The 15,824-nt window shown below is 39.8% G+C and overlaps 1 protein-coding gene across 3 annotated transcripts; it reads left to right on the top strand.

Annotated features, from left to right (window-relative positions):
• The first annotated feature begins 205 nt into the window (after positions 1–205).
• cep83 (centrosomal protein 83) lies at positions 206–15,020 on the top strand. Of its 3 annotated transcripts, none has more exons than XM_060887510.1 (16): positions 206–348; positions 923–1,129; positions 1,237–1,387; positions 3,026–3,118; positions 4,199–4,330; positions 4,435–4,686; positions 5,401–5,532; positions 5,654–5,768; positions 5,915–6,059; positions 6,208–6,357; positions 10,785–10,860; positions 10,992–11,149; positions 12,953–13,082; positions 13,399–13,502; positions 13,589–13,757; positions 14,510–15,020. In XM_060887510.1, the coding sequence occupies exons 1-16, from the start codon at positions 221–223 to the stop codon at positions 14,666–14,668; spliced, it is 2,301 nt and encodes a 766-aa protein (XP_060743493.1). In that variant the 5' UTR covers positions 206–220; the 3' UTR covers positions 14,669–15,020. The 3 variants fall into 3 exon arrangements, with proteins under 3 accessions (XP_060743493.1, XP_060743492.1, XP_060743494.1); XM_060887509.1 differs by having other exon boundaries at positions 10,785–10,902; XM_060887511.1 differs by having other exon boundaries at positions 219–348; positions 866–1,129; positions 10,785–10,902.
• The last annotated feature ends 804 nt before the right edge of the window (positions 15,021–15,824 follow it).

The raw sequence follows: 15,824 nt of genomic DNA, 5'->3' as shown, positions 1-15,824 counted from the left end.
CATCAGGAGAGAAAAGCTGCCATTCACATGTTCATCAGAACACTCTGAAGCACTGCACCTTTAAATGTTTATACTATATGCACCAGTAATAGCTTTAACATCCAAACAGAGATACGCGACTTTTAAAATCTACAGTTAACTGCCTAGCCTGCTGCTAACAAACGACTAATGTGGGGACGTGTTATTTACTACTTGTAGTTCGAACACACGGAATTCGGAAATGACGTCATCCAGCGCGGACTCTCCAAGGATTCGGATTCTACCAGCAGTCAGGATTCAGCACAACAACTCCGGAACCTCCGCGTTGCTCTCTGTAGCGGATACGACAGGGTTTGGTGTTACTATAAGGTAATGTTTGTTTACTAAACAAACTTATTATCTATCCGCTGTAGTTTTGTTCACTTTCTGTCTTTGCTAAACATTCTCACAGAATAAAGGTTCAGATGATCTAAGTGTGTGTGTGTGTGTGTGTGTGTGTGTGTGTGTGTGTGTGTGTGTGTGAGAGAGAGTGAGTGTGTGTGTCTGTGTGTGTGAAATAAGGGTTTATTTATTTATTTATTACTCACTCACTCACTCACTCACTCACTCACTCACACACACTCACACACACACACACACACACACACACACACGTGAGCTTTACTCAGTCAGCTTCAGTTGCCCAGACAACACACTGCTGTGCTTTCCTCTGTGTGCACTTGTGTAATCACACACTCCGTATCCACAACAGAGAAATCACTTGAGACCTAACTGTACAAGCTGCAATCATGTGAAGCTGCTGATTCCATGTCACTTCCCTGATGAGCCTCTTTGCAGTGTAGAGCACGTATTCATCTGTGTGTGTTGGTTGATTGGTTTCCTCCAGGTCTCTGGTTTGTGCTGAAGGTTTACTGACCCATTTGTCTTTGTCCTTGGCTTGAAGAAAAATGGACGGTGGTGTACCAAGTCATTTCTCAGCCATGTTTCCAAACTTGGAGGCTAGCCGAAGTGACAAAGCCCAGAAATCAAACCCAGGATCATTAGGACTTCACTGCTTGGACACAGAGCTCCAGAAGATGCTCATTGATGAACGGATGCGCTGTGAGAATCACAAAACCAACTATCAGACGCTGAAAGCTGAGCACACAAGGTCTGATGGTTCTTCAGCTGTATTTGCAATAGGAAATAAGTTGCTTTAGACGGAGAAACTTATTTATTGTGTTGTAGCAGTTTAAATCATTTTAATGATGTGTGTAGACTGCAGGGTGAGTGTACGCGACTCCAGGGTGAGCTCAAAAGGATGCTGAGTGAGAAGCAGGTTGGTCAGGAGAAATTGCATCTGTTGCTGGCAGACCTGAGAGGAGAAGTGTTGGATAAAACCCGAGAGCTTGAGGAGCTCAGATTACAGGTACATGCATAAATGTATCTAAAATTTAAAATGGGAAAGGTTTCATGTTTGTGCCTTATTTAATGAGAACTGAGACATTTTCATTGGATGAATTTTAAATCTTTGGTTTGTAAAAGTTCCGAATGGAACAGTATATCAAAACAGTTAATCCAGAAATTATTTATTTTTGCTTTACACTTCTGCTTAAAGACACAGACAGGAAATGTATTGAATACATATGTGTGATGATTTTTTTTTTTTTTTTTTTTAAATTCTCAACAAACCAACTGCTTGTGCATGCACTGGTCTACAGGCAAATGCTGATTGGTTAGCATTGGTTAGTGAGGTGTGTCTGCTTGTACATGGAAATATTTACCTTTTGTCAAGACGGCTTAATTATTATTATTATTATTATTATTATTATTATTATTATTATTATTTGAAGAAGAAGCCTTTATTATTGCCACACATACATTACAGCACAGTGGAATTTATTTTTTGCATCTTTGAAAATTGGGGACAGAGCACAGGTGGAGCTGTGATACAGCTATGATACAGTGCCCCTGGAGCAGAAAGGGTTAAGGGCCTTGCTCAAGGGTCCAACAGTGGAAGCTTGGTATTGCTGGGGTTTGAACACACCTTGAGCCATCACTGGTTTCAGAGTAATATTGCTTTAGATAAGCCTCATGTAAAAATACAGTTTTAAACAATAACTTTAGTAATCTAACAATAACTATAGTGTCTTCTAGTTTCATGTTTCCTGCATTAAGTAAAAAAATCAAGCAAGACAGGCTGAAAAAAAACCCCCAAAAACACCAAGCTTGTGTGGAGATGTGATAGCTTAGTGGTTAAGGCATTGAATTACGTTGTGAGTTCAACTCCCAGGTTCATCAAGCTGCCACTGCTGGGCCCCTGAGCATGGCGCTTAACCCTCATTTGCTCAGTTGTATAAAATGAGGGAAAAAAATTCTCTCTGGATAAGGGTGTCTGCCAAATGCTGTAAATGTAAGCTTTGTACCAAGCCATTCCTGGTGTAAAAGAAAATTGCAGCTGTGACAGTCACCTCTGGAAACCTGCTAATCCTCAACTTTCTCTCTGAATCTAGACCTGATTATACTGTATATACATCATGCCGTATTGGACAGGCAAGACTTATGCATTCTTCCCTGCTAAATGGTGAAGAACATCCAACATGTGATCTCTGTAAAAGAATGGCCTTTAATCAGAATCAGAATCAAAACCAGGTTCATTGGCCAAGTGTTTTGACACACACAAGGAATTTGGTTCCAGCTGTTTGTGACACTCAAAAGTACAGACATAAATAACACTATACTATACAAGACATCGGTATTAAACATATACAACAAGAACTGTGTCCATCTACTGGTGTCTCATTGTATATTTTTGGAGCAGATGGTAAAGTGCCAATAACTCATCATAAAATACATCCTTCAGTCTGTGGAGTCTGTGTGTTCCAGATCCAAGACATGCTTTGCATCTAAAAATCCTGTAACCTGTTGTGTATATGTACAAACTAGAAAGTTTTAAGTTCCTGATAATGAAGGAAAAATGATAATAAATGTATTTAATTGATTGTACTCTAAATTTCATGAGTGTTGGAGTAATTTAATTGTGTGTGTACACCTTTGTGTGTGGTAGGTGATGACGCCTCAGCGGTTGGAGTTATTAAAAGCCCAGGTGCAGCAGGAGATGGAAGTTCCTATCATGGAGCGCTTTAATAAGCTAGAGGAAGTAAGTGATTTCTGTCTTTCTTCTAGTCGGATTCCTGGTAGGACTGTGCTGCACTGAAAGCCAGTGCTGATGCTTTTTTCACTGCTAGCCGTGAAAATGGCTGAAGAAAGTGCACTCATCTGTCATTTGATGTCATCTGTAGCTCTTAAGTGTATATCAGAATCAGGTTTATTGGCCAAGTGTGTTGACACACACAAGGAATTTGGTTCTAGCTGTTTGTCACTCTCAAAAGTACAGACATAAATAACACTATACTATACAAGACAATGCAGGTGTGATACAATAGACAGTATGAGTATTAAATATGAATACAGAATATATGACTGATCAGTTATGTTCATAAAGTGTGAGAAGTGCATGGTGCAAATAACAATATTGTGCAATATTATGCTTTTGTGCAATATGCAGCAGCGGCAGCAGTAGTGTGTGTAACTGATGATGTGATGACTGACAGTTCTGATAATGCAGTACTTATGCTATGAAGTAGGGAATATAATTATGGTGAGTTGTTAATCAGGGTGATGAGGGGCCTGGGGAAAGAAACTGTTCCTGTGTCTGGCAGTTTTGGTAAACAAAGTTGTGTAGCACTTGCCTGAAGGGAGGAGCTGAAAGAGGTTGTGTCCAGGGTGTGAAGGGTCAGTAGTGATTTTTCCTGCCCGGTTTCTGATTCTTGTATCGTACAAGTCCTGGGGAGTGGGCAGGGGGCATTATTTTTCTGCTGTTTTTACTGTTTTAAATGTTCCTGTCCTACTTTGTTGCTGCACCAAACCATATGGTGATGGATGTGCACAGGACAGATTCAATGACTGCAGTGCAGAACAGCAGACCATAGAGTGTGTGACTACGAGATGAGAAAAAGAAAGGGAACGGCAGTATTTACTACAGCACTATTTATTTAACCAGTCGTGCATTCTGGGAAGGTTTCCGCACATACATGCACATATGGAGGTGTCAAGTTGTTTCACATCATCCCTAAATGTTAGAAGTCAGACTACATTCAAAAATGTGCTACATTCAAAAATGTTTTTAAATCAAAACAATTGGTTCTTTATTTGTCTGTGTTTTCTCTACATGTACCAGGAAGCTGAGAAATACAGATCCGAATACAATAAGCTGCGCTACGACTTCACCTTTCTCAAATCAGAGTTTGATCACCAGCGAGAGGAACACGAGCGCATTTTGGAGGAGCAGCGAATCCGTCACAGTGCAGATGTATGTCTTCTGTTGCTTGCATGCATTGACCCCAGCACTGTCACTTAAACTGCAGTAATGCTATAAAGATGCATTGGCTTTTTTTGGGTTTAATTTAATTTTAGCTGGCTCTTCTGGAGAGGGAGAAGGAGAAGCTGAGTGCACAGCTGCAGAGCAGAGAGTGTGTGAGCGATGGGAAGCGTGTGGAAGCGCTGTTGAGGGAAAAGGCACAGCTTCATCAGCGGCTCTGCAGCCTTGAGGCCGAGGTGGCTGAGCTGCGTGCAGAGAGGGACAGCACAGGAACACAGGCAGAAAATACGCACCGCATCCAGCTCCGGCAGCTGGCCGAGTCACAGGCTGCACTCAAAACCCTGGAGGTAAGAGGACTTCTGTACAAATGGGACTAAGACTAGGACTAAGACTGTCTGTTTCCATTCTGTTTTCATTACATTGGGTATTATTGGCACCCTTCATAAAAATGAGCAAAAATAAAGAATTAAAATATGTTACAGATGTTTCACACATTGGGTCTTATATATTCATAAATCGTTTGTGTCCACCATGATAACTATGGCCCAATGTGTGCGCAACATCTGTAAGTTATTTAAACTTATTTGTGTGTGTTTATAGCAGGAAACCTTATCCAAAGTGACTTAAGTTTTTGGAGGCTTTTTCAAAACCATCATCTTCATGCAAATTCACTAGGTCAGGGCCTGAGAATGGCATCAAGAATATTTAGTGAAAAGCAGTCATTTGATTTTATTGGCATGAATATGCAAACTAAAGAAAGAGCCAACAAAAACTCAAACAAACAAAAAACATCATTCAATACAGCGAATGAAACGGCTTCTTATGAACGGAGGATGAGCTGGTCGGTATGTGCAGAGCTGTGAGCAGTAAATAAAGGCCTCAACTTACATGTGTTTGTTTTTGTGTTTGTTTTTGCTGGAATACAGGAATTTGCTGGAAACAAATTTCAAATAAATTTCACTTCTGCCTTTAAGATCATAAATACAAATGAGCTATTTCAGGATTTGCTTTGCAGTTAATATAATGGCTTTATGTTCATGTCACTCTTTGGTATGTTACAGTCTGAGAAGCAGTCGGTGTTCATGCAGTTAGACCGCGTGGAGAAGGAGCTGCGCTTGAGCCAAGAGCAGAACACTCTGCTCACTGGCAAACTGCACAAGGCTGAGAGGGAAATAAAAGCTCTGAACAGTCAGGTCCGTTCAGCCTAGATGTGCAAAGATTTACATGATTTACATTCTCTGTACTTTTTTCACATAGTATAAAAATGTCTGGGTTTCTGTATTAAATATTTAATTTGTAACACATATGAAACAGGTCGAAGAAATTAAACATGCCCATAGGCTGGAACTGGCTAATGTAAAGATGGAGTTTTTGAAAGCCAGCAGCGAAGTGGAAATGGAGCGAGACAAACTGCAAACTCAAGTAGAGAGTAAGTTTTGACAAGTGTTACCCTTCCCATTTCTCACTGTGCCTCACATACTAGCTTTATTTTCTAGACAACTCGAGAAGAAAATATTTTATTAAATGGCCCACTCTCAAAAAACACTTTTCTCTGTCGCTCTCTCTCTGTCTCAGGTCTGCAGTCAGATCTTGAAGTTTTGACTGCAGCAGATGAGAGGAATAAGAAGCTGCTGTTAGAAAAAGAGCAGGAAATGATGCTAAGAATACAGGGAGCTAGAGAAGAAGAGATGCAAAAAATTGTTGTGCTTCAGGAAGAGAAGTAAGTTGTTCGTTCTTTCCTATGTTTCCTTCCAGGCTTTCCATTTATAATGTATACATTTATTTCAAAGTCAGGTCATAATTTATTCAGTTCATATTTTTTGTATTTATAACATAATGATTTGATTGTTTCTGTGTGTCTGCATCAGATTAGAATTGGAGAATCGTCTGTCGGAGCTGGAGCAGCTGAGGGCTTTACAGGAAACGACAGGGAACTCCAAAAATGAGGAATATGAGGATCGTCTTCGTGCTGCTTGGCTTGGGGAGGAGTCTGTGCGCAAAGAGCTGCAGAATATCAAGTACTCATAGTTCACTAATGCACATTTCTATATTTTCAGTGTCTTTATACATTTACTTTATACTTTAGTTCAATGGTACAGTGGGGAGAACAAGTATTTGATACACTGCTGATTTTGCAGGTTTGCCCACTTACAAATCATGTAGAAGTCTGTAATTTTTATCATAGGTACTCTTCAACTGTGAGTGACGGAATCTAAAACAAAAATCCAGAAAATCCCATTGTATGATTTTTTTAGTAATTAATTTGCATTTTATTGCATGACAAGTATGATACATCCGAAAAGCAGAAATTGAAATTTGGTACAGAAACCTTTGTTTGCAATTACAGAGATCATTTGCACACACTGCAGCAGGGATTTTGGCCCACTCCTCCATACAGACCTTCTCCAAAACCTTCAGGTTTCCGGGCTGTCGCTGGGCAATACGGACTTTCAGCTCTCTCCAAAGATTTTCTATTGGGTTCAGGTCTGGAGACTGGCTAGGCCACTCCAGGACCTTGAGATGCTTCTTACGGAGCCACTCCTTAGTTGCACTGGCGGTGTGTTTAGGGTCGTTGTCATGCTGGAAGACCCAGCCACAACGCATCTTCAATGCTCTTACTGAGGTAAAGAGGCTGTTGGACAAGATCTCGCAATACATGGCCCCATCCATCCTCCCCTCAATACAGTGCAGTTGTCCTGTCCCCTTTTCAGAAAAGAATCCCCAAAGAATGATGTTTCCACCTCCATGCTTCATGGTTTGGATGGTGTTCTTGGGGTTGTACTCATCCTTCTTTCTCTTCCAAAAACGGCGAGTGGAGTTTAGACCAAAAAGCTCTATTTTTATCTCATCAGACCACATGACCACCTCCCATTCCTAATCTGGATCATCCAGATGGTCATTGGCAAACTTCAATAGGGCCTGGGCATGCGCTAACTTGAGCAGGGGGACCTTGCATGTGCTGCAGGATTTTAATCCATGAGGCGTAGTGCGTTTCTAATGGTTTTCTTTGAGACTGTGGTCCCAGCTCTCTTCAGATCATTGACCAGGTTCTGCCGTGTAGTTCTGGGCTGATCCCTCACCTTCCTTATGATCATTGACACCCCACCAGGTGAGATCTTGAATGGTGCCCAGGACCGAGGGAGATTGACCGTCATCTTGAACTTCTTCCATTTTCTAATAATTGCGCCAACAGTTGTTGCTTTCTTTCTCACCAAACTGCTTGCCTATTGTCCTGTAGCCCATCCCAGCCTTGTGCAGGTCTACAATTTTATCCCTGATGTCCTTACACAGCTCTCTGGTTTTGGCCATTGTGGAGAGGTTGGAGTCTGTTTGATTGAGTGTGTGGACAGGTGTCTTTTATACAGGTAACGAGTTCAAACAGGTGCAATTAATACAGCTAATGAGTGGAGTGGAGAACAGGAGGGCTTAAAGACAAAAATGACAAGACTGCAAGAGCTGGAATTCTTACTGGTTAGTAGGTGATCAAATACTTATGTCATGCAATAAAAGACAAATTAATTATTTAAAAATCATACAATGGGATTTTCTGGATTTTTGTTTTAGATTTCGTCACTCACATTTGAAGAGTACCTATAATATAAATTACTGACTTCTACATGATTTGTAAGTCGGCAAACCTGCAAAATCGGCAGTGTATCAAATACTTGTTCTCCCCACTGTTTATCTTATCTTATCTTAAAAACATTCCACTCAGGGCTTGTTTTATGGAATTAAATTTTTTTTAATCCCATTTTCAGTCTGGCTGCATGATAAACCACTTCCAATCACCACATACTCCATTTTACATTCCTTCTATTTTTTTTTTAGTAGAACTGAATTTGTTAACATCCAGGTGGCAGTACAATCTGTCCTTGGTGCTCCATTGAACTTTCTGATGTCTGCAAACACTATGATTAACTCTATTATGCTTTATTAGGGTTGTAATATTACGGTGGATCACATGCGTACTTATACACTCTCAATACAAGGTTCTTGGTTCAATTTGTCTGCATACTAATCAATGCTTTAAATAGACTGCATAAGAATGTAAGCTGTACATGATAAAATACAGTTTATGTGTAAAACATTTAACCCACATCAAGCCCACACAACCATCTCTGAAAAGAAACATCCTCATTTAAGAATCAGCAGAATGAAATAAACAAAGCAAGTTCTAAGCAAGTTGCTTTTCACAAGCTAAGGTGCTAACATAATAGCATAAAGAGTATTGGCGTAAGAATAACAAATCTTTAAGTTCTGGTGTAAGGGAGCATTTCAGCTTCTCACAGTATGTTGAAAACATACGCTGGGTGTTGTGGACCCACTGCAGTGTAAAGTCTGTGGTAAATTTAAGTCTTGCAATCCTACCACCTGCCCATTGGATCCACTCCCTTCCACTATGCTCCAGACCATCTCGCAAGACCTTCTGCCCTTCATTTCCACTATCGTCAATAGATCCATAGCATCTGGTCAGGTACCAACTACTTTCAAGAGAGCAAGGGTTATTCCCATCCTAAAGAAACCTGCTCTGGATCCATCAGACATCAGTAACTACAGACCGGTGTCACTTCTCTCATTTCTTTCAAAAATTCTTGAACGCATGGCTATAATCAACTGTCTGTCTATCTCCCACAGAACAACCTCCAAGACCCCAACCAGTCTGGCTTTAAAGCAGCTCATTCCACAGAGACAGCCCTTTTGGATGTCTTTGAGAAACTACATGCTGCTAGATCAGCCAAACTGTCATCTGTCCTTATCCTCCTTGACCTTTCAGCAGCGTTTGATACGGTCAACCACAAGACTCTCTTATCCACCCTCAGGAGTCTTGGGATTTGCGGATCAGCTTGGGAATGGTTCGCTTCCTACCTGGAAGGATGCTCATATCAGGTAACATGGAAGGGAGTGACATCTGCTCCACGCAGACTCTCCACTGGTGTCCCACAAGGCTCAGTACTCGGTCCTCTTCTTTTCTCCCTGTATACTCACTCTCTTGGTGGTTATTTCCTCACGTGGGTTCTCTTACCACTGCTATGCTGATGATACACAACTTATCTTCTCTTTCTCACCCTCAGATACCACAGCTTCTGATCGGATCTCAGCATGTCTGGCAGAAATTTCATCATGGATGACTGCTCATCAGTTAAAGCTCAATCCTAGCAAAACCGAACTGCTGTTTATCCCAGGTGATTCATCCCCAGGTCATGATCTTGCTATATCCTTGCACAACGATCTGATCTCCCCTTCAGCCACAGCTCGCAACCTTGGGGTAACCATGGACAATCAACTGTCCTTTTCCTCTCATGTTGCTAATGTGACTCGCTCATGTCGGTTTCTTCTCTACATTAGAAGGACTCAGCCATTTTTGTCCACACAGGCTGCTCAAGTACTTGTTCAGTCTCTTGTCATTTCTAGGCTGGATTACTGCAACGCACTGCTGGCAGGTCTACCTATGAACACAATCCGTCCTCTGCAAATGATCCAAAATGCAGCTGCACGGCTTGTTTTCAACCTGCCAAAGTTCTCGCATACCACCCCGCTGCTGTGATCCCTCCACTGGCTTCCGGTAGCTGCACGCATCAGATTCAAAACACTGATGCTGGCCTACAAAGCCAAAAATGGACCAGCTCCCTCTTACCTCAAAGCCCTCATCACTCCTCGCACTGCACCCCGCACCCTCCGATCTACCAGCACTGCTCGACTGGTTCCACCATCTCTCAGGGTAAGAGGCAAGTATACTACAAGACTCTTCCCTGTTCTGGCACCAAGGTGGTGGAATGAACTTCCCCTAGAGGTCCGGACAGCTGAGTCACTGGATATTTTCAAGCGGCAGTTGAAGACCTACTTATTCAGGAAACACTTCAACTAGCACTTCTTTCCTTATCTTTTGCATTAAAAAAAAACAAAACACCTTTGACACTTTTTCATTGTAACTTGTGACAACTGTTTTAAACTCATGGTATCTTAAGTATGTAGCCTAGTATGTAGCCAGCATTAATGTATTCAATGCTAGAGATTTAAGCATTTATGTATGTCGCTCTGGATAAGGGCATCTGCCAAATGCTGTAAATGTAAATTTAATTACAGTACATTGGTGCTAATACCTCTGGTGGTCCAATGACAGCATCCAGCCACCATGTCCCAGGTTCGCTTCCCACTGATAAAATGAGAGAGTTGCAAGGTGCCTGGTGTAAAAAGAATTAAATATGCCAATCAGCAACAACTACATTAGCTCTAATACTATACATACCCTTGTCCGACTCTAGACAAAACATAAAGCAAACACATTTAATGTTGAACGGTTTAATAAAAAAGATAATGTCAGCTAAAATATTGTGATAATACACCATCACATGACACTGTTGTATTTTAATTCTGTGTCTTACACTCATAGGATTTGTATATATCAGTATTAGCTGTTTATCTGTCCGTGTTTTGTATGTCTTAGAGCTAAAATGCAGCAGCAGGCACAGCAGCTAGAGGAGCTGGAGAGACAAAAGTCAGAGAACACGGAGTTGAGAAGAGTACGTCCTAAACCTGTCCATGACTGGAGACAATATCAGACAGTTTGTGGAAATATGTCTGTTTATACTTAAATGATTCCTGTATGGTTTCTGACAGTTTTCTAATGTCACGACTCGTCTTTTTTTTTCAGCACAACACAGAGCTAAATGTGCAAATCAGCACTCTGTCATATTCAGAGCGTGAACTGATGGACACCAACGGAAGGCTGAGGGAGAGTCTGGAACGAGTGAGAGAAGAGTTACGAAGTGCTCGCACTCAAATGGAGAAAACACAACAGGAAGCTGAGAGGTACAAACTTAATGCTACCTTTCTGTATGCTTTGATTTTCATTTCACTCTCACTCCTTCATATCCCCACATGTGCTCTTTCCCTTTGTAGTCTGTCCTTATTTAGTTAAGTAGCTGTTTGGTGTTTTTTCCTGTTCCTGAATAAATGTTGAACTCAAAATATTCAGAGCTTATTCCTTCGAAAACCAGAGATTATTATCTCTTTTAATAATCTTGACATAATTAATAGACAACTAACTACCGATTCATTCTATTATCTCATCCGCCCATGATGTAGAAGAAGCACAGTGCATAAACTCACTGATACAAGGTCAAGGTTAGAGAAACTTCAGGTTAGAGAAAAATGGTTAAATCAGTTCCAGCAGCTAAGAAGAATACAGTATTATGACATGTCACGTCATGTCAAACAGTGTATTGTACCCTAAAGAGTTATCGTACTTTCTTTAAGTGCTTTACATTTTTTTGTCAAACAATTTTACATGTTACAGTCCTGCTGTTTTGCCCCCTAGTAGAGTAACTACTGATGTATAATAATAATAATTCTGACACCCCAATCCACCCCTGCACCATATCTTTTAATTCACAAATTATTCACAAAATTAAGATTTAAATTTGAGTTGGGTTCTGAAATTGATTTGATGGGCAGGATAACAAACATCAGCTGCATACTGAAACAGTAAACACAGAGCCGATCCTGACCTCACTGGGGCCCTAAGCAAAATTCTGCTAAGGGACCCTCCTACCTGACCCGTGAGTTATGTAAACCATTTGCCACACATTCACACTTGACACCCCACTGCTCCCACTACAAACCTCCCTCCTTTTAAAAAAAAGTTTAAAATGGAATATTTTAAATAGAATTTTGAGTTGAATTTAAGCAAGTGAATTTAAATGTAATTCCTGATATCAAAAATATGGTTACTACTAGAAATCACACTCTTAATATTTACATTTTAAGTATTGAAAACTGAATTCTTTATCAACAATCCATATCATGTGAATGTATAAAAGCTGAAATGGCTTGCCATACAGTATCACTGTGTTTTATAGTATGCATGAGAGCAATACTTGATCCCTGATGGTTATTATTTACTGAGGAATGTGCATTCATATTGACCTGGCATTATGCCCATTCCAATGTAAATCCATTGGTTTCCATATTGCATTAACGTTGTTGTAACCTTGACTGAGAGACTATAAACATTGTCATATAGGAGCGCTATCACCCTACTTTTTGTACTGGTCCCCACACAGATGTTGCTGGAAAGCACGCGTCATTTCGTGCACGATTGCACGCGCATATGAACCCATATTCACGCAGTTATCGAGCTGCCGTTTATAAACACCGTTGCCCTTGGGTGTTTATTCACACAAATGTTCACGCAATAAATTGTTGTGTGACAGACAGGCCAAGAGATGCACTGGCAGCACTGCACAGCTAATTTAGCTAGTCAGATAGAGACTAGAGACAGAATCACATCAACTTTATTTGCTCTTGCTGACATCAAACTTGAAGAGAACACAAGTTTACCTGATTGATTTTCTCGCATTTCACTCTCATTTTGTTTCCTTTTTCTCTTTTCATGGGCAGATGAATAGCTCCACTTCATATTGTCATCTACACAGTAAACATTAACACGCGCTGTAAAATGGGGCAGGGGGAAGCGGGGCCTTGCATAATTTGCGGGGCCCTATGCAACTTGCGTAGTGAGCGTATAGGGCTGATCGGCTCTGAGTAAACATCACATTTGCCTTTCTTCACCAGAGCTCTAGTCTCACACAGCTGTCCTCTTATCTGTTTCAGGCTGGAAGAGGAGAGACGTGTGGAATGGTTGGAGGAGAAACAGAAATTCCAGGAAAGAGAAGCAGAACTGCAGGAGAAATACAGCCAAGCAAAACAGCGCATGCAAAAAGCTGCACTTGCGCAAAAAAAGGTCATTGTCTTTCCGGACTTTATCTGTATCTGTCATGTTCTCAAATGTATTTTATTTCCACTAACTACAAAGGGTCTTACAGGCCACATCATATCTAATAGAATTATTATTGTTGCTGTGCATCACTTCTTATGCCCAGTAATTAAAAAAAACAAAGCTTTTTGCAATAGCTTTTGTTTTGAAGCCAGAAAAAAGGTTAATCTGATTCACCTGTATTTTGTTTCCATTTTGAAGCAAGAAATGAATAAATGTTATGTTTCATTTTAATGTTTGTATTATTTCACCATGTAATTATTTCTCCCACTTACCTTTGTAGAGAAAGACCCTAACTGAGGCAAAGGAGAAGAAACTGCAGGATAAATTACAGCTGCTTGAAGCCAAGATAGAAGAACTGGAAATTGAGTGTTCATTGTCCAAGAAGTATGAATGACTTGACAAAATCTTTTTAATAATAAGTGATTTTGTTTTTTTGTCTTTTAACCCACATTTGTACATGTTTGTCTCAGAAATCCCTCATTTGCTGAGGAGCATGCTCAACTTATCAGACGTCTAACAGAGCTGCAGAGGAGACACAAGGAGTTTCGCCAGCTGCTTTTGGGAGACCACATGCCCTCGATGTCTCATCCCCACTCAGTGCTCAATGCAGGACCTGAGTGCAGCTTTATAACCCAGCAGGTGAACTGAACTGAACTCAGTAAAACATTACCATTGGCAATATGGAAGTACATACTTTATCTTTAATTGCTGTCTTGATTAAAGCTTAAGGTGATGCAGTATAGTTTAATTCATTCATAGTTCCATTCAACTTTATTCCTGCTTGCTTTCTTCATTGAGTAATATTTCCATAATACAATCACTTATATGACTAGTATTACAAAATGTTTTTTGTATTTTTCAGACAAAGGTTTGCTCTGTTCAGAAAGATAAATTGTTTCTTCTATTATTTGTTTGTAGAGTTTGGATCGTGAGTGTAGTATTTTATTTAAAAAAAAAAAAAGGGCACCGAGCCTCTTTGTGTACTATGTCAGAGACACCTGTAGAGGGCTCTGGAAACCTCCTCCATGCCAATTATTTATATACTCCGCTCAGAGTCTTTAACTGAAGTAGGATTTAATAGGGTTCAGCTCCAGAGACCAGGATTGCTAAGACAAGAGATATCTTAAAGAACAAAATATATTTAATTTTTTAAAATGAATGAAATTTATGTCATGAATGAAACTCTTTAGAATGACACTCATTTTATGAATGACTGCATTTTTATTCTTAGCTGTGTCCATAATTCTGCCCAGATATTAAAATGGTCTTAAAGAGATTAGTTTCTCTGGTTATATGGAGTTATTTAGTGCAATATTTATTATATACAATTATTTTTGACTCTTGTATTTAGAACATTCTTTGTGCTTTTAAAAATATTTTCTTTCTTCCAGGAGGAGCAATATTTACGGCAGTTATCAGGGTTGCAGAGGAGACTGGAGGAGCTGGAGAACAGTCAGCAGCAACAACTGCAGGAACTGACTCCTCCTCTGAATCGGGACAGAGAAAAAGAAAGACTTTTATCACCTCAGGACAGCCTGACTAACCTCTGACCCCATGCTCTTTTAGGACTAGAGGTGATCATATTGTGGCAAATTTTTTATTGTTTTTTTTTTTTTTAATATTTTACATTTTTTTAATAAATGGTTTTCAAAATATAGCTCAAGTTTTCCATATTCCTGATCCTGGTCCAAACAATACCTTACTTTTTAAACTCAACGGATGTACTCATCCAGATCTTCATGCAAGATGATGGACTAGTTTTGAGTAAATTAAAAGGTTTTATTCAGGCTTTTTTTGCAGTTAGCTGAAACAAGCTCAAAAATATTTTACCTACATTAAATCTACACCCATGATTGATCTTAACATAGTTGTAAATAAAATTTAATAAAAAATTTTAACTTCTTTATCCTGCTTGAATAAATTTGTCTTGCCCTAGAAGCTGCAAGATACACAAGCCTTTCAATTCTTTAGGTTATCTTTAGGAAATGATTGCTTATTGGTGCTACTCCACTGTTTGTTGACGTTATATGCTGTTATACATATGAGCAACCAGATTGAATGTGTGAAACAAAAATGTCATTCAAGTTCATGCAAATCCAAAGGACATGCTACAGTACATACCATGCTACATTCTGAAGAATGTTAATTTAGCGTTATACAGGGGTTGGACAAAACAATGTGGACACAATATGTAATATCTCTTTACTAATAAGGTGTTCTACCACCATTTGTATTTAATACAGCTTCCAAGCTTCTTGGAATAGATTCCTACAACTTCTAACTATTTTCTAGCAGAATTTTGTACCATTCATCTAACAAAATATCTTTTAGTTGCTTCAGAGAGGTTGGAGCAGGGAACCTGCTTTCTCACTCTTCTCTCCAAAATTTTCCACAATGGTTCAATGATTTTTAAGTCAGGTGATTGAGCTGGCAGATACTGATGTTCATACTCGTACAAACCAAGACTGAATTCTTTTTACTGTTTGTATGAGCGCATTATCATCTTGAATGATGCCATCAGTCTTTGGAAACAGGATGCACCTGATCACTTAGACGTTCCAAATACTTGCTGGCAGAAACACAACCATGTAGGCTAATGAAAAGGCCAGCAGAATACTAAGATATGGGTGGCCAAATCTTCACAGATTCAGTGCCATTTTGGACAGTAAGAACAGTTCAAATTGTATGCTTCCTTGGTGGTTCTCC

This window comes from Tachysurus vachellii, chromosome 14, assembly GCF_030014155.1.
Source record: "Tachysurus vachellii isolate PV-2020 chromosome 14, HZAU_Pvac_v1, whole genome shotgun sequence".
Classification (NCBI taxonomy): Eukaryota; Metazoa; Chordata; class Actinopteri; order Siluriformes; family Bagridae; genus Tachysurus; species Tachysurus vachellii.
Note: the sequence above shows the minus strand (reverse complement) of the source record. Positions and strands in the feature narration are given on the sequence as shown.